Source organism: Vombatus ursinus, unplaced genomic scaffold (assembly GCF_900497805.2).
Source record: "Vombatus ursinus unplaced genomic scaffold, bare-nosed wombat genome assembly UNPS02014945.1, whole genome shotgun sequence".
In the NCBI taxonomy this organism is placed as follows: domain Eukaryota; kingdom Metazoa; phylum Chordata; class Mammalia; order Diprotodontia; family Vombatidae; genus Vombatus; species Vombatus ursinus.
In genome coordinates, this window is record NW_020954723.1 from 30,400,141 (window position 1) to 30,424,155 (window position 24,015).

A 24,015-nucleotide genomic window follows, 5' to 3' on the forward strand; every position below is an offset into this window, starting at 1 on the left:
GAGTACTAGGCCTGAAGTTAAGAAGACTCATCTTCCTGAGTTCAAGTCAGACAACTACTAGGTGTGTGACCCTGATCAAGTCACTTAACAGTTTACTCATCTGTAAAATGAGTTGGAAAGGAAATGGCAAGCTACTTCAGTATCTTTGCCAAGAAAATTCTAAATGGGATCACAAAGAGACACAACTGACAAATGACTGAACAACAAAATATAGGGACTTACTGAAATCTTTCAAATTCCCCTCCAAACAACTTTAAAATAACACCTCAAATCAAATTCTGGAGCAGTAGAACCAACAAAGTTCAGGGCAAAACAATTTTCCAGCACTGGACAGCTTAGGTTGGCAGGTTGTCTCGGTACAGTGGTGATCAGACCTGGAGCCCAGAGCAGACCAATTAGCTTAGGCCATTCCTGCCAGCAGCAGATCTTGGAGGCAGTTTATCAGCAGCAGCAGCAGCTTTGGGAGCTCTTAACCCCAATATATTAAGGAGGTAGGATACCTGGTCAGAAGGGGACTACCAGGGACCATTTGCTGGCACTAGGTGCAGGACTGTTGCATTGCCTATATGCAGTTCCAGGTCATTGTCTCAGAGCTGAGAGGAACACTAGCTTATTAGCACTTGGGGCCCCAGGGGTGCAGGGTCTCTGATTATAGTTGCAGGGAGTTTCAGGAGAATAGTGCTTGTGGTTGCTCACAGACCAGAGCACAGACCAAGACAGCTGTGACTGCACCTCTCAGATCATACTGCCTTGAAAGAACCAGAAACCTACAGACACCTAGAGCTAGCTCTGAAAACAGCAGCAAGAAAGGCCTGAAGATCAGGACACTGCCCCCTTGACCTCAGGAGCAAAGCCCAACTTTAACTTAAAGTTACAAGTCAAGAAACAGGCTGGAAAAATGAACAAATAACAAAAGAAGAACTTGACTATAGGAAAGTGACTATGGTTAGGAAGATCAAGACACAAACTAAGAAGAAGACAGCAAAGTCAAAACAGCTACATGCAAAGCTGAAAACAAATGTGAATTAGTTACAGGCCCCCCCAAAAAATTTCTTGAGGAGCCCAAAAAGGATTTTTAAAATCAAGTAAGAGAGGTAGAGGAAAAATTGGGAAAAGAAATGAGAGTGATGCAAGAAAATTATGAAAAGACAGTCAACAGCCTGGTAAAAGGAGGCACAAAAAATACTGAAGACAATAACCTTAAAAAACAGAATTGGAGAAATGGTAAAAGAGGCACAAAATTCCACTGGAGAGAAGAATTCTTTAAAGAGCAGGACTGGTCAAGTGAAAAAAGAGGTATAAAAAGTCATTGAAGAAAAGAACTCCTTAAAAACAACTGGCCAAATGGAAAAGAAGGTACAAAAGCTCCCTGAAGGAAACAATTCCTTAAGAATTAGAATTGGGCAACTAGAAGCTCGATGAAATATCAAGAAACAATAAAAGTTGAATTAAAAAATCGAAGAAATTGTGAAATATCTCATCATATAAACAACTAACCTGGAAAATAATCAAGGAGAGATCATAGAAATATTGTACTACCTAAAAGCCATGATAAAAAAAAAAAGATTAGACATAATTTCATGAAATTATCCAAGAAAATAGCCGATATCCTAAAACCAGAGGGTAAAATAGAAAATGAAAGAATCCCATAATCACCTCCGGAAAGAGATCCCAGAATGAAAATTCCCAGGATTATTATAGCCAAATTTCAGAGCTCCCAGGTCAAGGAGAAAATATTGCAAGCAACCAAAAAGAAACAACTCAAATATCATGGAGTCACAGTCAGGTTAACACAAGACTTAGCAGGTTCTATATCAGAGGTTTCCAAACTTATTTGGCCTACCACCCTCTTTAAAAAAATATATATACTCCGCACACCTGGGGAAATCTTTAACCCTATAACAGTTTATTTTTTTTTTACATTTGTGTCAGTTCAAAAAAAAGATCAATTTTTTTAAAAATGATGCATCTTAAATTTAATAATTTATTATAAATTTGTGCGTTTTTTTCCTGCACTGAAATTTTGATGATGCAATATTGTGTAATGGAACTATATAGTATCATATTGTAAACAAGTCATTACATGCACATATTCCTGCTGATGAATGCTGGACTTCCTGACAACGCATGACATGCTTGTCTGCCAACACTTGCTTGTTAAGACCTGTCAGTGGACTTGACTACTGTTGGGTTATGACTTGCATTTTGTGTGTGGGGAAAAAAATGTAATCACTATGACTTTAACTGTTACACAACTGATGAAACATGTACAAACGTTTTTTCAAAAATTTCTTCTCTTTCCTTATGCTTCCACTGCACCCTTATTTTTATTAAACGTCCCCCAATTGCACTCAGGTTACCACCTTCCTGGATTGTTCTAACACCCCCTAGGGTACACTTTGGGAACCTTTGTAAAAATATGTATTAATGGATCAGAGGGTTTGGAATGTGATATTCCAGAAGGAAAAGGAGCTAGAATTATTACCAAGAATAATCTACTCAGTATAATTGGTATAATCCTTCAAGAAAAAAATGGATATTTAATGAAACAGCGGCTTTTTCAAGCATTCCTGATAAAAAAGACTAAAGCTGAATAAAAAATGTAACATTCTAACAGAAGACTCAAGAGAAGCATGAAAAGGTAAACATGAAAGAGAAATCATAAGGGATTCAGGAAGGTTAAACTGTTTAAATTTATACATGGTAATATACTTGTAACACCTAAGAATGTTATCATTACTAGAGCAATTAGGAGTATACAGAGACAGAGGATATGGGTATAAGTTGACTATGATGGGATGATTTCAAAAAAATAAAACTAAGGGGTGAGAAAGAGATGCACTGAGAGAAGGGAGAGGTAGAATGGGGTAAATTATCTCACATAAAAGAAATGCGAAAGGAAGAGCTTTTAGGAAGATGGGAGGGGTAGTGGGTAACTGTCATTGGAATTGGCTCAAAGAGTGAATACTCAGGTACAGAATCTATCTTGCCCTACAGAGAGGTAGGAAAAGGATAAGAAAAACGAAGGAGGTGAGAGAAGGAAGGGCAGACTAGGGGAGGCAATGGTCAGAAGCAAGAAATGAATTCTCAATTCTTCCCAATGCAGCCAAGATTAGAAGGAAAGCAAGAAACTGGGGAATTTTTTTTTTACAAGTTTTCTCTCACTGCTGAAATATATAGAGAACTGGGTCAAATCTCAGTTGATAAACGGTCATAGGATACGAACAGGCAGTTTGCTGAAGAAAGCAAAGCTATCTCTAGCCATATGGAAAAAATGCTCTCAATCACTATTGATTAGAGAAATACAAATGTAAACAACTCTGACATACCACCTCACACTTAATTGGCTAATGATTAGCGAATATGACAGAAAAAGAAAATGACAAAAGTTGGAGGGAATGTGGAAAAATTCAGACACTAATGCATTGTTGATGGAGAATTGATCCAACCATTCTGAAGGGCAATTTGAAACTATGCCCAAGGGCAATCAAACCCTTTGACCCAGCAATACCACTACTAAATCTGTATCCCAAAAAGATCAAAGGGAAAGGACCTATATGTACAAAATATTGAGAGCAGCAATTTTTATGGCAGTGAAGAATTGAAAATTGAGGGGCCTATTAACTGAGGAATAGCTGAACAAATTGTAGTATATGATTGTGATGGAATACTATTGTGCTATTAAGAAATGACGAGCAGGATGGTTTCAGAAAAATCAACTTACATGAAATGATGCGAAGTAAAGTTAGCTGAACCAGAACATTGTACACGATAAGACTGTACAATGATCAACTATGAATGACTTAGCTATTCTCAGCAATACAATGATCCAAGACAATTTCAAAGGACTTATGATGAAAAATGCTAACTCCAGAGAAAGAACTGATGGAATCTGAATATAACTGAAGCATACTTTTTTCTTTTCACTTTTTCTTTTGGTTCATTTTCTTTCACAACATGGCTAATATGGAAATATTTTCATATGACTACACATGTATAGTCTATATCAAACTGTCTTCTCAAAAAGGGAGATGGGGGGGAAAAGAATTTGGAACTCACAATTTTTAAAAAAAGAATGTTAAACATTTTTTTACATGTAATAATTGGAAAAAAATAAAATATAAAAAAAATTTGAGGTGGGGGGAGAGAGAGAGAGAGAGAGAGAGAGAGACAGAGAGAGAGAGAGAGAGACAGGGAGAGAGAGACAGAGACAGAGAACAGATAAGACTTTTATGCTTGAGGGCAAGGACTTTTTTGTTTGGTAGCCCTAGTGCCCAGGGACTAGTAAATACTTGGTAAATGCTTGTTTCCTTGTTGACTATACAATTAAAGCATTTCATAATTTTCATCCCTTTGTAATGTATTTGGGAATACTTCTTTAATTTCAGTCACAGTACTCCACCATATTAAATTCAGCCTCTGATACACAGCTATTGTTTAAAAAATAGAGATGACAAAGATGTAGGAAATAAACTAGGAGACATACTCATACATGAAAGAGAAAAAAAATCACCTTTTTTTATTAGCACCTTTCAGGGTGGTCAAGATCTTTACAGACATCTTCATCCTCACAACAACCCTGTGAGGTAGGTAAATCACCATTTTGTAACAACTAGCATCAAGTACTTCTTTTAAATAAGGTGCAAAGTATTGAGTAAAATTTGCCTTTTAAACATAATTTTTGGAAAGACTCAATTTATACATTATCTGCATCCTTTTATCTTGTAGGGAGTATAAGTTCTTTATATCATCATAGCACTATATAAATGAGTTATTAGTTTTAGCCGTTTTAACCCAGAACAATACCAAGTGTACCTTGGTTTGTTCCATAAAGTTCTACTGTAAACCAAATCCTTTTTAAAATACAATAGGGAAACACTAAACAAAAGACGACTTTTTTCTTTTTTGTAAAAGTGATTGCTCACCCCCAGATTTATCTTTTGTCTAAGTATTTTCATATTGGGATTGCTTCAACTCAGTTGCATTCGGAAGTACCAATCTGACCACAATGGCAATCTGAGATTTCATTTAATAAAAAATGTTACTCTATGGAAGTTAATTGTACCGCATGTGGGGTAAATTTAATTCTCAAAAATAGTTTGCCCATCTGAATAGTAAGCCAATTTTAGCCTTTATGGTTCCTATAAAATCATTAAGGTAGAATACTTTAAGTAGAGACAATAAAATATATATTTCCAAGATAGTACTTCCCTCAAGAATTTTGTTTTTCTTTTTCTCCTCAACTGAATAAATAATTGATGAGAAGGTTCTTAGGGGCTTTAATGAGCACAATTTCTGATAAATGTAAACTTGTGCAGTGACATATTTAAAATCCAAACTGTTAAAACTATTAGTTCACTAAGCAAGGACACTTAAACATCCAAAGCATATATTTTTTGTCTCTGATAAGTAACATTCAGATTTAGAACAAAAAAAAAAAAAATAAAAATTCTAATGACAAGTTTTCCTTTTAGTCATTTAAACAAAATAATGCACATTGCTTACATTCACACTAGCATGAGAAATAAATTTGTCTACTTTAATATCTAATAGAGCATATTTGTCACTCCTGTAAAATATAGTTTCTATATATATTTAATTTTGAAACAAGACATTTTGAGGATGGTCATATAGTTATTAATAACACTTGCCCGGGAATTAACACTTAAAATTAATTAGCAAGGGCTTTAATACTTGAGCAGCTGGTTCAAAATTCCCTCAGCAATATTTAAGAAAAAAAATTCAAAGCCCATGTGTAAGAGTCACAGATATATGGACACATATATATTTATAAAATGTTTAAAAACTGGTATTTCTAGGTCAGGAAAAAAAGGACAAAAATATTTAAGACATCAACAAGTTATATATTCTAATGAAACCCAGTTGATTCCATAATGCACTCTGGGTTGTGATGAAGCAGAAATGTGAAGACACCTTTTTCCCAAGTTGGGTCAATTTTATACTATCAAAGTCTTCTAAACTTTGACTAAGTTTTAACCTGGCTTTTCTCAATGTAGATTCAGGATTGAAGGATTTTTATTTGAATCCCTAAGAAAAAAAGCATCTAATCACAATTGCAATTTTTTTTGGATAAAGAAAGGTACATTAATTTCAATAGATCTGATGTACATATGAATACAAAATTAAAAGTCTACAAGATATTTTTATTTCAACATAAAATATGCTTGTATAAAAATAAATCAGGAAATATAAAAAGAATTACAAACATTTTGCATAGTTTTTTCTCTATATAAAACATTTACCTGGGGCTTAGCACTGGATAATACAACTCTAAAACTACTATAGTTCAACAATTTTCTTGGATACCAAGTAATCAGAAAATAAGAGCCCTTAATTTGGAGGGGAGGGGCAGGAGGGAACACAATTTAATTTCGCATCAGTCTATATTTATTTTTCTGTTGCTCGAATATAAACCAACGATGACAAGAGGAGAAACTCTGGTGGTTTATTTAACAAAATTAAATTCACATTTCTGAGGCCATCATAGTGCATCCAATATCCATCAATCTGGAAAGCTGCAGAATAATGATGTTCCTCTTTGTTAAATAATGTGGCACCTTCCAACAAATATCTGAAAATTAAGATAAATTATAAAGTACATATGGTTAAAATTATTTTAATAGCCTTTTGAATCAGAAAGATTAAATTCACTCATTTCCTAGTGATCAGGAAACTATGTTTTGATTGTCTGCTTTCCAGAAAAGGATGTTCATCTGACTAATTTATGAAGTGTATGTGGTGATGTGGCCAAAAACTTAAAATTTCTAAAATGTATTTTAACAAAGGTAGCAAGAATAATTGACAGTGTGATTACTTTATAAGTATTATCAAAATATTAAAAGAATCAAACAAAACTATCTAGCTCATTGAGTATGTCCTACAAGGAAGATGTACTGAAAGACATGGACAAGAATCAAACAGAATGACAAAGTATAATTTGTGATCTGCATGGTGAGGGGTTAACCGCAACAATAACAGATTTTAATAAATCATAATGAATCAATAAAACTTTCTAAACCAAAGTACTAAAAGGATTATGGATCTCTCAATTTGTATGCCTAAGTTTTCTTTGTTAAAATATGTACCTACTGTATCACTGAACTGGAAAAAAAAAAAAAAAACTACACTTGTAGTAATCTAAAAACTCATTCTGTATGACAAAGGAATTCAGCAATGACTCTTCAACCACAATCCCTTCTTTAGGCCTACTCAAAATCACAAATAAATAGGTAAAATTGAACTGAAATTCCATTTTCAATTCTTTTATAGAACAAAAATAACACCTACTTGTGATCAGATAAATCCAAGTAATATGGTACATATGCCAGATCTTCAGATTTCCAGTGCTGCATATTTAAGACAACAAAAGGTGGTGCTCCATGGCAGAAAACTCGTTGGGAAAATTCTCTTAGCCCACCACAACTAAAATAAAAGAGCAGAAATTATTATTTCACTCAGCACACAATCTTTTCAACACCTCTGGAATTGCTCTGCTGTAGCTTTAATTTTCCAAAGGCCTAATTTTATGTACCAGAGTTGATCTTTTTACTCATATTTGACATACCTTTTTTTCCCCCAACAGTTTCTATTCATGTGCTGAATGCTGAAGTCCCTAAAGTAACTAATAAGAAGACAGCACAATAGAGTAGAAAGAATGCTACTTGCTGTTAGCAAAGGCTTGGGTTAGAACCCCCTACCTCTTTACTTAGTAGCAAGTCACTTAACCTTTCGAGCCTCAGTTTCTCATCCGTAAAAGAGTGATAACACTTGTTGTATTTCTCTGTTACGAAGGTCAAATAATACATCATATGTAGAGTACTTTCGAAACTTTAAAGCACCAAATCAATGGCATTTATTAAAGATGACACCACTGAAACATCACTATTTTATAACTTTTGTTTATTAATTTAGCATCAATCAGTGAGCACTTATTAAGCACATAGTATGTCCCAGGTACTGTGCTCAAGATACAAAGACAAAAGTGAAACGATCCTGCTCTCAAGGAGATTATTAAAGCTTTAGAATTTGGAAATACATTTTCCTCTTACTGGACCGGATGAGTGTATGAAGAATTTCTTGTAGTCTGGATAAATTCTCCTATTATTTGCTTCATTTTACAAATATTGTGTCTATTAATATATGAAAAGCTGTTTTTGCCCAGCAATAGCTGGTTTTACAAAGTTTTTACTGCATATGAATTAGAAAACTACGAAGTAACCACACATGTAAAATAGTAATTAACTGGAATGCTCTGGACATAACATACTGCTTAATCTTATTTTGTGATTAACCTAAATGAACCAGAAAACTTTTTTTGCTTCAAAGTTAATTAAGTTTTTTTCTAAGATATAAATGTTAATTTTCTTAACACAGTAAAGAGAGTATACCAAATATAATTTAACCCTTTCTTTGATGACTAAAGATCTCACGCTTTCTTATCATTCTGAAATGTAGGAATCCAGATTAATTGAGCATACTGGTTCCAGGATATAGTCAAGAAGCTACTTTTTTTTTAACTAAATCTTTTCTTTCTTTCTTTTTTTTGGTCATTTACCTCTTTTTTCCTAAATCTCGAGTGCAGAAAAAACATCCAGTTAATTGGGGGTCCTCACTGGTTGGGTTTTGCTTAACCAAGGTACCTACTCATCAATGGAGAAAAATGGCATTATGGTCATATTAATTAGCTGTAATTACACTATATACTGGCATCTACTATTACTGTAGCACAGCAAATATGTAACTTAATAGAACATAAATGATAAAATGCATGTGTTTACATGTTTCTCAATAAACAGCACAGTGACAGACTGCCTTTAAACAGCTGACAAAGCACTCACCCTAGCTCTTCACACAGCTCTATCTTGGAACAAAACAATTCATCCACAGCCAATCGGATCAAGTTTCCATGTGGTATTTCTTGGGGAGGACTGGAAAAATTATGAAATATGTGTAATTTTGTGTTTAGAAGCACAAAGCAGTTCTAATTGCAATTTAAGATAATACTGTAACATACAAATAGGATGACTTCAACATTTCTCTAACTTTTCCAGAAACACCATTACTTCAAAATGGTAATCTTGATCCTAAAATGTTGTTACTAAAGGAACTTTAAAATGAATTTTTAAAAGGATTTCAAAGAAACAATTTGGTCTCGTCTAATGTTTACAATTGGTGACTAGGACTCAGGAGACTGTTTCTTCCACTATAGCCATGGTATTGTAGGTAAGTCACTTAACTTGTCTGTACCTGAATTTTTCTTTACCCATAAAAATGGACCATAAATAAATGTATTAGTACATTAATACATTTAGGAGAATTATGCAGACAAAATGAGACTGATAATAGTGTGTTGTAAAAATTAAAAGCACCATGCAGACAGAAAATATTGGCATTTTCTGTTATATATCTAAGTCAGATGTCTTATACAATAATTATAGCCATTGATGTGCAACTATCAATAATATTTCATTAATAGTTTAAAAATACAAAATTTAATAGAGAATAATAACTGCATGAAAGGCTTGTTTACAAAAGAAGAAAGCATTTAACAGTTCAGTGAAAAATATTCTAGAGGAAGGAAACATTTAACTTTTTGGACAAAGAATGTTATCTCAGTTTTTTAGAAGCCTCATAAGGAAGAGATAAAATTAGCTGACCTTCTTTGTATGTAAACCAAAACAATGTATGTGGATGAATAAAGAAAAATATTTTATTCCCACTGAATTAAGAAATATTTAATCAAAGTATGGCTATTACTGGAGCAACTTATAATTCATGCTGTGTTTGGGGAAATGCATCTATAATGAAACTTCTCAAAACTATGGAATATGACTTATTTTTCCAAATGAAAGTATTTTCTGCTTTTCTGGAGTGAGACCCAAGTTTCCTTTCTGGTGTCAGTCATGAAACATCAAGGGCTGGTGTATCTGTCTACATTTGGGCAGCTTTGTGTATCTTTGCTCCTTTTCTCATGACCATGATTTTCTTTTCCTGGTCCTCTTCTAGCTCGTCCTCCCTCTTTCGTTCCTATCTTGTCCTTCTGCCCTTTCTCCTACCTATTCAGCCAGATCCTGGCCCCTCCTCTAACACATTTTCAGCTACTTACTTTATGTTAATTGTTCGCTGCTGATCTTCCTGCACTCGAGTTGGACATCTCCAGTTTGAACAGTAACTCTCCTGAATGGTTGACATGAGGTTTTCCAGATTCTTTGTAAAATTGTCATGTTCATTTCCAAACAAATCAATTATTAACGAAGCTTTGTGAACTTCAGATTTGTACTGCTGTTTTTTCATCTTGTCCCAAATCCAGAGTAGTTTCACAGTTGTAAAACTGTATGAGTCCATTAAATAAAGAAAACAGTCTACAAACTCTCTGCCTAAGTGGAGAGAGAGTTCCCTGGGGAAATTTTCATTTTCGTGAAGAATGACATATAGTAACATCAAGAATCCATCTATAGTGCAGGTATTTTTCAGGTTTATTTCAACATAGAGTGGTGTACAGGACACTGCCTTGCGGCCAGCTTTGATGGTAAAAACCCCTCCCCAGGGAAGGACAGGCCTCCAAAACGAACGGTCTTGGTTATAGTTATTTTTAATTGATGCTTTGATCTCTTCAAACAATGTCTTCATCCTAAAATTTAAAAAACCAATTTATAACAATAGGGTAATAAACCTGAGTTTTAGAACTCTTGAGATTCTAAATATAAAACTACGTAAAGACGCTGGCTAGATTTAGAATGAATCGAAAGTTCTATGACATTTTAAAAATATAAAGTAAGTCAAATGCCTTGTTCCTGCTATTATCTAGTTAATCTGCTTGGCCACGTTTACTTAAGGAATTGACATACTGAAATCCACCTTATAGACTCTATCAAATCTACAAAGACATTGATAACAGCACAGTCGGTAGTAGTACAGGTAGAGTGTTGAAGACTATTTCACCTGTATTATGTTAAAAACATGGAATAACGTATTTTGTTGTAACGGGATTCTACTGTAATTAAAGCTGTATCTATTCAGCTTTAGAAAACAATGTTAGGAATATGCCAGTCATCACTCAATTATTGCAATTACTAGAAGTGAATAATTCAAAAATAATTTCCATGCAGCTCTGGAAAGTATTTTGCATTTAGAGAATTTATAGTTGTGCCAGATGATTCAACAATCCATATTTCTTAAAACAATGCCATGTCTAATGAAAATCTGATTCAGAAAACTTGGATGACAATCTAACTTCACTAGCCTGCTCCCTCCAACCTGAAATGAAGACTATTTTCAGTCAAAAGGAAAAGTCCCATATATACAAAAAGTATTCACAGAAGCACTTTCTGTGGACACTGAGAACTAGAAACAGAGTACACATCAACCAGGAACAGGGCTTAACAAAATGATACATGAACATAACGGAAGACTGCTGCCACTACAAGAAATGAAAAATATTAAGAATTTAGAGAAACCTGAGATTTATATGAATACACTGTGAAATAAACAAAACAAGGAGAAAATTTTATATAATTACCAAGGAAGCAATAATGTAAAGGAAAAACATTCAAAGACTGCAGGGCTCTGATCAATACCCCAACCGTTCACGCTTCTAGAAGGCTGATGGTAAAGAGAACTGATGGTAAGTACCACCACTCACTAGAGAAGTGGTGGACAAGAGGTGTAGGATGAGGCAAACATTGTGAGAAAATTAATGTGATGGTTTGTATTGTTTGATTGCAGTTTCTTGTTATGGGGGAAGGTTCTACGGTGGCAATAGAGGATAGCAAGAAGCGACTAGTTCAGGACCCCAACACCTCACGTGGATTATTGCCAATAGCTTCCTACATGCTTTCATTGCTTCAAGCCTTTCCCCCTTCTCCAGTCCATCCTCTTTTTACCTGCTAAAGTGATTCTCCTAAAGCTGGGCTTCTTAAAACTTTTTTCACTCATGACTGCATCACTAAAGCTTAGGTCGAACTATATCAATCCCTTGTCAATAAATTTCTATTACCTTTAGGATCAAATACAAATCCTCTGTTTAGCATTTTTAGTCCATCACAAACTGGCTTCACTCTACCTTTCCAACCTTATTAACCACTGTCCCCCTTTCACACACTTCTGGTCAGCCAAGCCAGCTAATAACCTCACTGTTGCTCATACACCACATTCCATCTCCCACCACTCTCTCTTTGCACTGGCTGTTCTCTAAGCCTGGAGTACACTCCCTTCTCACCTCTGCCTCTTAAAATCCCTAGCTTCCTTCAAGGGACGATTAAATAGTACCTTCCTCAACCCCCAAGACAGTCTTCTCACCAATATTAACCTTGTATTTGTTTTGTATATGGTTATATGTGTACATGTTCCCCCTATGGAATGGAAGTTCTTCAAGGGACTGTTCCACTTTTGTTTTTGAATCCCCAGCACCTACCAGGTGCCTGCCATGTGGTGGATGCTTAATAAATACCTGCCGATAGACTGATAAGTGACAGTGTAATGTTTTGTTGTTTTTTTGGCCAGGCAGTGACTTGCCCAGGGTCACACAGCTAGTAAGTGTTATGTGTCTGAGGCCGGATTTGAACTCAGGTCCTCCTGAATCCAGAGCCAGTGCTCTATCCAGTGCACCACCTAGCCGCCCCGACAGTATAATGTTTTTAAAAGAATAGTATATCTTTTTGAAAAAGACTATTTTGAAAAGAAACCCAACTGACCTCCCTCCCTCTGGTGCAAACCTTTCCTGAGAGCTGGTGGCAACCAAGTGATAGAATTTAAATATATTTACATGGGGCCTTTAACAAACACCACATCTGTCAAACAGAGCTGGTGACAAAAAACAGAAATGGGACAAGAAAATTTGTTTGGATGAGTCTCTCTTGAGACTATATATGGAAGTAGGGCTCAGGTGAACAACTAAGTAAGAGAGTGGTATCTAAGAACAGGATTTGGATTTCTGGACCATAGCTTAAAACAAAAGAATGAAAGATTCTTGGCCATAGTTAAGTGTCCCTAACAAGCACTGATTAGAAGGTATTTGTCTGAAGTCTAGTCAATTTGATAAGTAGATGGTGAAGACTACCTCTGTATATTATCGTATCAATCAACATACATTCATTCAGTGCTATCATCAGCTACAAAGCCAGAAAGAATCACAAAAGTTCTCTCATTACAGATGAGGAAACAGGCCCAGAGGAATCAAAAGACTTGCCCAAAGTCATATAGCTTCTCTGCTTCCCCAGGTGGAGAACCACAATTTAAATCCAGGTCCCCTGATTCAAAATCCAGTGTTCTTAGAGTTATAATCTAGGAAGAAGACTAGGAGTTGAGGTACCTTTCAGTTCACAGAAGATAAAATCCATGCAAGGAACCAATAGAAACAAACAAAAAATCTGTGGAGTCAAATGTTTACATACCAGTTTACAAACTACAGCTAACAAGGAAGGATCCTAATGTAAACAAAGACAGCAGGTCAAGTGGTTAAGGGAGCTGTCTTCTGAACTAGTAAGACCTGGGTTCACATTCTGCTTCTGACCCATGCTGGCTTGTGTGACCATGGTCAAGCCGCCTACCTTTTCAGTGCTCTGGGCAACTCTACCTCATTTGCCAATTTCCTCTCCTAAGAGTTCCCTCTCCCCAGAAATCACAGGTTTTCCTATCCCTAACTGTAGAGGTGCAAACTTGACTATCTCCACTGAGATTTTGTGATACAAAACTAATGATTGGAAGGCTCTAAAAGGGCAGCCCTTTATTCAAAACAAACAGGACAGATTAAAAAGCTAGGTGGGAAGGGTGGCTGTGTAGCATTGTGTGTGTATGTCTCTGAACTTTAGACAGATGTGTGGGTACTCTAATGAAGCAGATTACAACCCATCCATGCCCTCTCATGTAGTCAGTCAATAAACATTTGTTAAGTGGCCACTACGTGCCGGGCACTGTGCTAAGTGTTGGGAATATGAAAAAGTCAGTCCCTATCCTCAAGGAGCTGACAATCTAACAGGGGAAGACCACATACAAAAAACTGAAAAGGAAGGTACTCTATGTGAGAACATAATGGAGAAGTCCAAAGGACTTCAAGCCTCAGTTAAAATCCAACCTTCTGCCAGAAGCATTTCTGGATCCTCCTGCTGCATTCTTTCTGTTGTTGTTCAGTCGTGTCCCCATTTGGGGTTTTCTTGGCAAAGATAGTGGAATGGTTTGCCATTCCCTTCTCCAGCTCATTTTTATAGATGAGAAAACTGAGGCAAACAGGGTTAAATGACTTGCCCAGGGACACACAGCTAGTGTATATCTCCAAATATTTATGTCTCCATTATATATAACGTACATACACACACATACGTATACATGTGTATCTGCATATACACACACACACATATAAATAAAACATACACATGTATATAAAAAACAAAACTCCTGTTACCAAATATTTGTTGTTATTGTTGTTCAGTCATTTCTGACTCTGTGACTCCATTTGGGCTTTTCTTGGCAAAGATATTGAAGTGGTTTGCTATTTCCTTCTCCAGCTCATTGTACAGATGAGCAAACTAAGACAAAAATGGTTAAGTGACTTGCCCAGGGTCACACAGCTACTAAGTGTCTGAGGCCAGACTGGTACACAGGAAGAGGAGTCTTTTTGACTCTAGCCTCAATACTCTATCCACTGTGCCACCTAGCTACCCCAGTGCCTCTGTAGTTTCCCCCAAATTACCTTGTATATCTTATTTGTACCTAGTTGTTTACATGTTTTCTCCCCCAACAGAATATGAACTCCTTGAGGGCAGAGACTCTTTTTGTTTCTTAATTTACTTTTTTTTTTTTTTGGGTGAGGCAATCGGGGTTAAGTGACTTGCCTAAGGTCACACAGCTAGTAAGTGTCAAGCGTCTGAGGCCAGATTTGAACTCAGGTCCTCCTGATTCCAAGGCCAGAGCTTTATCCACCGCGCCACCTAGCTGCCCCTCTTTTCGCTTTTCTTTGTACTCCAAGTGCTTAGTACAGTGCCTGTCACAACAGCAGGTGCTTAATAAGAGATGGCTTACGGGACAGGAGTGGGCCCAGAGTCAGGAAGACTTGAGTCCATATTCGACCCTAGACACTTACTAGCTGTATTACCCTGGACAAGTCTGCCTCTGCCTCAGTTTCCTCAACTGTCAAATGGGGATAACTGCACCTCCCTCTGAGAGCTGTTGTGAGGATCAAATAATATCTGTAAAGTGCTTAGCACATGCAGGAGGTACTTAATAAATGCTTATTTCCTTCTTTCTTTCTTGACCATGTCCTACACTGCGAGGCTCTGGAGGGTGTCTTGACATTACGTGCACAGTAGAGCACAGGCTGTCCACTGGTTATCCCTCCCCATCTTGGCATATGACCGGCCAACTGGTTTTCCAGTCATTTACCTCTGATATTCTTTACACTTCCACTGTACAATTTTTGGTTACTAATGCACAATGGCCTTTGGAAGACCTTCAATTTGATTTCTTCGGTGGCTTCATCCTAGGACTTACAGTCAAACAGCATCACCAGAAAAAAAAATTGTTGTTTAAAACGAAGGGCACTTTGTCAATGACTGAACAAATTGTGACGCATGAATGTAATGAAATATTATGTAGTTAAGAAATAATGAATATGAAGAACTCAGAGGAACCTGGCCAGACCACATAAAGTGATCTAAAGGGAAGCAAGCAGAACCTTTGAACTCAGGTCCCTTTCTTTTTTATTCTTGGTTACAAGGGATGGCTCACTTGGTAGGGAAAAGATAAGGGATAGATTCAGAAATAAAAGCAATTAAAAACATACTAATGAAGTGTTTTAAAAATTAAAAGAGGGGCTTTTTTTTTAGGGAAAAGTTAGAAAACTCTTAAAGTGCTGCAAAAACTGCCAAAGGCATTCCTGCTTTTTCTCCACATCCACATGCAAAGTTTAACAAAGATGTATCTAACAATGAAGCAACTCTAGGCTATTCATCTGTACATCACATCCCTTGTAGTCATTGTTCCTTTTAAACAACAATTTTTTTTTCTGGTGATGCTGTTTGACTATAAGTCCCAGGATGAAGCTCCAAACCTCCATTTAAGAAGAGAGGCCAGCTTAGACATCTCCTTACTAGTCTGGGATTTCTCTACTTGACTTCTCTACCATGCCCCAGGAAACTCATTACTGAAACAACCTCAACATCCTTCGGGGCAACAGCGGAGAGAGTGTTGGGCCTGTCAGGAAGACTTGTCTTCCTAAGTTCAAATCTGGCCTCAGACACTTACGTATGATCCCAAGCAAGTCACTTAACCCTGTTTGCCTCAGTTTCCTCATCTGTAAAATATGCTAGAAAAGGAAATGGCAAGCCACTCCAATATCTTTGCCAAGAAAAACCCAAAGGGGGTCACGAAGAGTGATACTTGACAGAACAAAAAAACAAAACAAAAAACCCTTTTGCCAACAGGAACTAAAGGAAATACCATTATTTTTCAAAAAGTCTTTCTTTTTTGAATTTGTATCCCTGGCACATAATAGGTGCTTAATAAATGTGTATTGACCACTGAATAGTCAACAGCTTGAACAGAAAGAGGAAATTTTTGATAAGCTCCAGAAACAAATTACAGGCATAACACAAAGGAATGATGGGGAGGGACTTCACATTTCTGGAATTCTGTTAAAGGTTTCTGGCTCAAACAGAATGGTTAATTTTTTTTTCTTTTTTTTTTGAGGGGGAATGTGGATATTTTATTTTTTTTCAAAATAATTAATTAATTTTTAGTTGTCAACATTCATTTCCACAAGATTTTGAGTTTCAAATTTTCTCGCCACCTCTCCCCTCCCCCCACCCAAAGATGGCAAGCATTCTGAATACTCTTTCCCCTAATCTGCTCCCCCCTCCTATCACCCTCTCCTTCTCTTACTGCCTTCCCCTTCTATTTTCCTATAGGGCAGAATAGATTTCTGTGCCCCACTGCCTGTTATCTTACTTCCCAGCTGCATGTAAAAACAATTTTCTTCAATGAGCTTTTGGACTTCCCTTTCCATTTGGCCAATTCTGCTTTTTAAGGCATTCTTCTCCTCATTGGCTTTCTGGACCTCTTTTGTCATTTGGTCAGTCTATTTTATTTGTTAAGGTGTCATTTTCTTCAGTATCGTTTTGGGTCTCCTTTAGCAAGCTGTTGATTTGTTTTTTATGATTTTCTTGCATCACTCTCATTTCTCTATTCAGTTTTTCCTCTACTTCTCTTACTTGCTTCTCAAAATCCCTTTTGAGCTCCTCCATGGCCTGGGACTGATGCAAATTTTTCTTGGAGGTTTTGGATGTAGGAGCTTTAACTCTGTTGCCTTCTTTTGGTTTATGTTTTGATCTTTGTTGTCACCAAAGTAAGATTCTATGGTCTGACTTTTTCTGTGCTGTCTGCTCATGATCCCATCCAATTACTTGACTTTTAAACTCTTTGTTAAGATAGGGGGTCTGCTTGCAGTGTGGAGAATATACTGTCTCAAGCTTCGGGGGTTTTGTGCAGCTGTTTTCAGAGATACTTCTAGGGACCTGTAAATCTTCAGTTCTTCCAAGATGGTATCATCAAAATTGAGGTGTTTACTCCTTTCCTGGCCTGTGCTGTCATCTATGAGTGATCACAAGCACTCCTTTCTGCCTTGGAACTGTGAGGAGGATTCACTCTCTACTGCCACCATAAGTTCTACCACTCCAGTGCTCTTCCTTGCCCCAGAAATGCCACCTAGAACTGTGACGCAGATCTAAGCATAGGTAAAAGCAAGAGAATCCTGCCTCAGCATCAGCAAAGAGATCCCTGTAATCCCCCTCTGATCAGCCACTCGATCCCCCCTCCATCTGTGGGCTGAGAGTTCTGGAACAGTCACTGCCCCGGGGCTATGTCAGGACTAGGGCCAAATCCAGCTCCTCTCTCACACAGGTCCGACAGACCTTTCCTACTGACCTTCTAAGCTGTCTTTTGCGTTTGTGAGTTGAGAAGTCTGGAAACCACCACAGCTGTCTGTGATTCAGTCCCCTGAGGCCTGCTCCATGTTTGCTGAAGCTAAGTCTTTGTGGGCACTGCCCACACTGAACCATGCTCCTCCCCCAGCCTGGCTGTCTTCACCTGGAAAGTTGTTTCACTCTGTCTATTTGTGGGTTCCGCTGCTCCAGAATGTGTTTAGAGCCATTTTTTACAGTATTTGGAGGGGTTTGAGGGAGAGTTCAAACAAGTCACTGCTTCTACTCTGCCATCTTGGTTCCGCCCCAAGAAGCTCTAATTTTTTCTTACAGGACAAAACGAATATAGTTAAGAGGGAATGTACTTGAGAGAGACAGTGAGGGAGTACTTCTCACTGGCCTTGAGAAGTCCACATCACCTAACCCATGTGAACTACATCTTAGGTGGTACCTTAAAACTATCTGCCAGAACCACACTCTTGAAGAGATACTGAAGAAGTGAAAAACTGCAGAATGTCTCCATCTTCAAAAAAGGAAGTGAATAAGGTCTACAAACAAGAGGTTAGTGAGCTTGACTTTAGTTCCTGGTAAAAATCTAAAATGTGGTGATTAGTGCACACCCAGAAAAGGGAATGGTGTTCACAAATGGTTGGCATGGCTTCATCAAGAACAGATCATGCCATAATAACTGCTGAGAAATCCATCAAGCAATTTGAAAGAAACTAGGGTCAGACCAACATTTTACACCAAATACAACAAAATGCTCCAAATGCACATGCAAACTGCAATTTAAGAGAGACTAGGATCAAGTATTTTTCACAATTTTGGCTAAGGAGAGAATTCTTGACCAAACAAAGGCTAGAAGAGAGCATGAAAGACAAAGCAGACAATCTTGATTATGTAAAAAAAATAATAAAAAATTAACTTTCGTACAAATAAAAAGTTGTAAGATAGAAAATATATACATCAAATACCACTGTTAAAAGCTCATATTAAAGATTTATAATGGAGACATTAATATTCGGAAAGATACATTAGCTGTGTGACCCAGGGTTACCTATTTGCCTCAGTTTTCTCATCCGTAAAAATGAGCTAGAGAAGGAAATGGCAAACCACTTTGTTATCTTTGCAAAGAAAATCCCAAATAGGGTTATGACAGTCAGACATGACTGAACAACAATATAACAGACACATATGGACGAGGTGACTTGTACTTATCAAGGTCAATAAGGAGCACTCCCTCTTCTCAAGTCCATTCCCTATTAGCTATATTTGTTTTTTCCTTTTAAGAAATGATTAGTGAAGTGAGAACCAGGAGAACATTGTACACAGTAACAGAAATACTGTACAATGATCAACTGTGAAGGACTTAGCTACTCTCAGCAATACAAAGATTCAAGACAATCCTGAAGGTCTTTGAAAAATGCTATCTGCCTCCAGAGAAATAACTGATAGAGTCTGAATACAGATTAAAGCACAGTATTTTTTACTTTATTTTTTTGTCTGTGTCTTCTTTCACAACATGACTAATACAGAAATGTATTTTGCATGACTGCACATGTATAACCTATATCAAACTGCGTGCTATCTCAGGGAGGAGACAGAAGAGGGAGAGAATGTCAAAATTTTAAAATATGAATGTTAAAAATTGTTTTTACATGTCATTTAAAAAAAATAAAATATTAGAAACTGGAAAAAAAAGTGATTAGCCCAGAGGCCTCCAGACACGAATATTTAACACCAAGAGCCATTCCTCAGTAGGTAAGTATTCAAAGGATGTAGAAAAAAAATTTCAAAATTTTGAAAACATGCTTCAAAACATTAATAATAACAAATTCAGATTAAAATAATTCTGAGGTTTCACCTCATGCTGTAAAATCAGTAATGTTGACAAACAACAAAAATCATCCATTTTGGCAGGGAAGGTAGAGCAATGATTTAGTCCAACCTTTCAGGATATCAATTTGGAATTACACAAAAAAGTGATTAAATTATCAATACCCTCTGAACAGGTAACCCCATTATTGAGCATATAACCTGAGGAAGTGACAGACAAAAACAAAGGTCTAGTAGAAACCAAAATATCCACATTAGCACTTTTTGTGATAGCAAGGAAATTGAGCCAATGTGAGTGCCTATATATTGGGAACAGCTGAAAAAAAAAACCCAAAAACTATAGTACATGAACAACATAAAATAAAATGACAGATCAGGAACTCAAAGAAAGCTGGAAAGATGCACAGCAAAATAAGGACATCCAAAAGAACTATACAGTGACTACAAAAACGTCAGTGAAAGTATTACTAAAAGGAAGCCTAACTTTTGGGCAAATAAAAAACCAATAATAACACCAGAGAAGAGACAGTCACAGTAGAGAGGAGCAATCTTCTAAAACAGAATATGTATGCCTTGTCAAATGCAGTAACTAATCACTTTGTCGAATATTTTTGCTCAATTGTTTTTCACCGTTACAAGATAGGTTCCAATATGAAGGAGAGGGAGAGTTGATGTCTTCCGCATAAAAAAACGATTGTGACAAAAGAAATCAATAAAATGTACATTTTAAAGATAATGGTAATGCCATAGCCTGGTGGAGAGAGAGCTAGCCTTGGAGCCAGAAGGGACTTAGGTTTAAGTACCCCCCTCTGATACATATATGGATGTGTGAACCTGAGTAAATATTAATCTTTCTGTGCTCAAGGCAACTCTCTCATCTGGTACATGGAAGAGAAGGTGCTGACCTGCCTTGTAGAGAAGTTCCTCACTGGGACAGACCTAAACAATAAGATAACAGATCTAGTCCCTGTTCCCTAGCCAAGCTGCCTGAACCTTATGTCCTTTTTCACCAGGGTGAAAAAAAAAAACCAAACCATTAGATCAGACTATCACCAGAGGTGTCAAACTCAGGGAGGCAAAACTTCCCAACTCCAGTGCACAGGAACGAGATTAAATGTAATTGGGAAATGTTTAACAAAATAAAGATACAACATAACGTTAATCTGTGGTTTCTAAGGCAATATGTAGCTCCCAGGAATTCTTTTTTTGTTAGACCTGAACCCAGGTCCTTCTTGGTTCGGCAGCTAGTTCTCTGTCCACTAAGCCATGCTTACTTAATTCTGGGAATCACAGTAAAGCAAAGACACTGACCATTGAAAAGACTAGGGAGAGAGGGGTGAAGGAGAAACAGAAAGGTAAAGGGCTCTGAGCTGATGTCAGGAAGATTACTTGAAGGAACTAAGAACATGGAGTCTCCCCACTGAGAGCTTAACAATCAGCTAATCTGCATTTTTAACATTTTTTCTATCATACTCTTAAATCAACAGAATAGTTAAACCAAGTCCTTATTTGTAGTTTGCCCATTTCTAAGGTGTAAATGCTCACACTGAAAATTTAACGATGGACTCCACAGGGTGGAGCTGATTCCAGTACGCCACAAGTAGGGAGGAACTATTTTAAGGGCTGTCAAGGGGAAGAGGGATCATATATGTTCTGCCTGGTCACAGAAGGTGGAACCCAGAGCAATGGGTGGATGATGGTAAGAGGCAACACTGGCTCGATGAAAGAAAACTTCCTCTGCAAAACTTCCTGACACATTATCTCAAAGGGGAATGGGCTGCAGTGGCAGGAGGTCTTTATGCAAGACAGCCACTTGTCAGTGTATTGTAAGGACTTCTTTTTCAGGTATGGTTCGGATTAGTTAGCAACTAGAATTTTTTCCAACTCAAATTCGATTGGTCCTTCCTTCTGGCTAAAATAATCAGGGATTGTCATCTTCATTCCTTAATGACAGAGTATATGACAAATTAGAATTTCCTTAAAATAAGCAATCATGTATTTTGTGAGTTTTTACAAAGTGTAAACCCCCAGTACTGTTAGAACCTCTAATTAAATAATATGTGCTCCGAAGATATGTCTTTTGTGTGTTTTAGTAAAATAAATAGGTTTAACGTTATTAGACAACTTTGACCAAGCATGACAATTCAGTACCAGTATTTGACTTGGAGCACGACATTTCAGACTTTTTAAATATTCAAGATTTTATACTTAAACAGCAAAGTATATGCTTCTTTCAGTCAATATTTTCAGCCTTAGTATTAGTCAAACAGCATCCAATCACTTAAGAATAAGTGGGTGTGGCAAGTCTAGAGCCTGCTACGACCCAATATTACTGAGCAACAAGTTTTTTAAAAAATCAAGTGTCCACATAGTTTAAGATTGAGAATAACGTCTATCTTATAACTTTTATCTGTGTTACATTTTAAAGGATTTAGAACGTGTACTTCAAACGACTAGCCTAAGATTCCTTAATACTGTATTGGGAAAGCATTAGGAAACTCCTGACTTTTTATCTTTTCCCCTTCTGAGTAGCATCGCCTACTCACAGCCTCATGAAGAAAAAAAAACAACAGAACGATAAAGCAATAGTTATGTTATTGCCAAGTTAAATTGATCATTTTTGTATATGAAAGAAAGCAAAACTCTTTTAGTTTGTCTCTGAAAGGGGAAGCATTTACTTAAATCGAGGAATGCTATCAAGTCAGGGCCTTAATCAATCTTAGCATTTAAGCTTCACTCTAACTTATTACCAAGAAAGTGTAACAAAGCCGGTAAAAACAAGGAAGGCTGGACGCAAAGAGGGTTTTTTCGCCACAAAACCGAGACAAATGCTCTTGGGCTGCGTGCACGTAGGGGGGTGCATAAGAAATGTGGCCTCTGCCCGGCCGGCCACCGCGTGGGGGGCGCTCCTGGCCAGAGAGCCCCCTCCCCTCGCGCTCCCCACCCCCCGGGGTAACTCACGATCCTCTCCCGGCCGGTCCCCCCCCCGGAGCCCCTCCTACCCAAAGGCATCAGGCGCCGGATGGAGGAGGGCTCCGCCAGGCCTCCTGCTGCTCCCGATCCCCAAACCCCGAGTCCCGGCCCCGGCAGCGGCGCCGCACCCCAGAGCAGGGCGTGTCTTCTCCCCAGAAATGGCTTCTGGCTTTCGGAATTACTGCAAGGCAGCGGGGAGGACACCACCTACCTCCTCCCCGCCCCCCGTGCCCACCCAGCCTCCCCGCCCCAAGTCCATCCGGGGCTCGAAATCGGCGTCCCCGCCCCCCGCCCCAGGGGTGCCCCACTCCCCAAGCCGCGGCCGGGGGGGGGGTTAGGGAGGGGGAGGAAAATGGGGGGGAGAGTGCGGGAAGGGAGGGACGGTGGAACAGAACGCGGCCCCGGAAAGGGGGCGCCCGGTACGAAGAGGGAGGCAGGGGTGCAGGGGAGGGCTCCCCGCCGCGGAACGCCTCCGCCTACCTCCTCCGGGAGCAGAAACCGCCGGTGCCGCCCCCGCCGCCGCCGCCGCTTGCGCATGGAGATCCCTGGCCGCCGCCGCCCCCGCCGCCTCCGCCGGCTCCTCATCGACTAACCCCACCGGCTGCCGCGGCCTCCCTGCTGCGCCGCTACGACCTCCATGGCAGCCTGGGCGGCGGCCGCTCCGGCAGCCTCGGCGGCGCCAGCCCTGGCCAGAGGAGCCATTGAGCCGTGGCCTCGGAGCACGTCCCTTGTTATTACGGAGGGGGGATTCGGCCTGAGCACCCCCGCCCCCCGCCCTCCGCTCTCCGCCCTCCGCCCCTAGGGCGGGGCTGTTGCGCAAGCGCCGAGATGACGTCACCGCCCGGCCGGGCCTGGGCCAGGTCCCGCATGTCCCGTGGGAAAAGGCTTTTCGGGATCTGTCCAGGGGATCCTAAGGGCCAGGCCGAAGGGGTGGAGCTATGGAGACGGAAAGGGACAGGCCGACGGAGAGTGGGTGGGTCCCCCGGAGCGGGGGCGGGGTTTTGTGCAGAGGGTGGGGTTTGGAGGATTTTGTAGTTGCATTTGGAAATAAAACCTCACTTTCAGTCTCCTGGATGTCTTTATCAGTAACCTCCAGAGGTGCCACCTTACTAATGCAACGGAATTGGGACGGCCCCAACTTCTGGATTAAAGTGATTTTTTTTAAATAAGGGAAAAAAAGGATCAGGAACTGTAGTGTTATAGGTGTGAGGAACTTCCAGCGTGGAAATTCCCTCCAACAATGAAGATCTGCAAATAGTCTGTAACTTATATTCAT

General features: G+C 38.6%; 1 protein-coding gene across 2 annotated transcripts; it reads right to left on the minus strand.

The window, feature by feature from the left end:
- Nucleotides 1–4,493: 4,493 nt before the first annotated feature.
- Nucleotides 4,494–23,283, minus strand: LOC114029984 (uncharacterized protein C14orf28). 2 transcript variants are annotated; one of them, XM_027844638.1, is made up of 5 exons: nt 23,220–23,283; nt 10,127–10,651; nt 8,859–8,948; nt 7,309–7,443; nt 4,494–6,592 (listed from the first exon to the last, which is right to left on the minus strand). In XM_027844638.1, exons 2-5 carry the CDS (start codon nt 10,648–10,650, stop codon nt 6,409–6,411), a joined length of 933 nt encoding a protein of 310 aa, XP_027700439.1. In that variant the 5' UTR covers nt 10,651; nt 23,220–23,283; the 3' UTR covers nt 4,494–6,408. The 2 variants fall into 2 exon arrangements, with proteins under 2 accessions (XP_027700439.1, XP_027700438.1); XM_027844637.1 differs by lacking the exon at nt 23,220–23,283 and adding an exon at nt 22,769–22,846.
- Nucleotides 23,284–24,015: the final 732 nt, after the last annotated feature.

Bases quoted from the DNA above. Each gene is read 5' to 3' on its own strand.
- LOC114029984 (XM_027844638.1), bottom strand. From the start codon at position 10,650: ATGAAGACATTGTTTGAAGAGATCAAAGCATCAATTAAAAATAACTAT. The intron at 7,444-8,858 runs GTGAGTGCTTTG...CTTTTATTTTAG, and splicing joins GAGCTGTGTGAAGAGCTAGG to TTGTGGTGGGCTAAGAGAAT. The intron at 6,593-7,308 runs GTAGGTGTTATT...CTTAATTTTCAG, and splicing joins TTGGATTTATCTGATCACAA to ATATTTGTTGGAAGGTGCCA.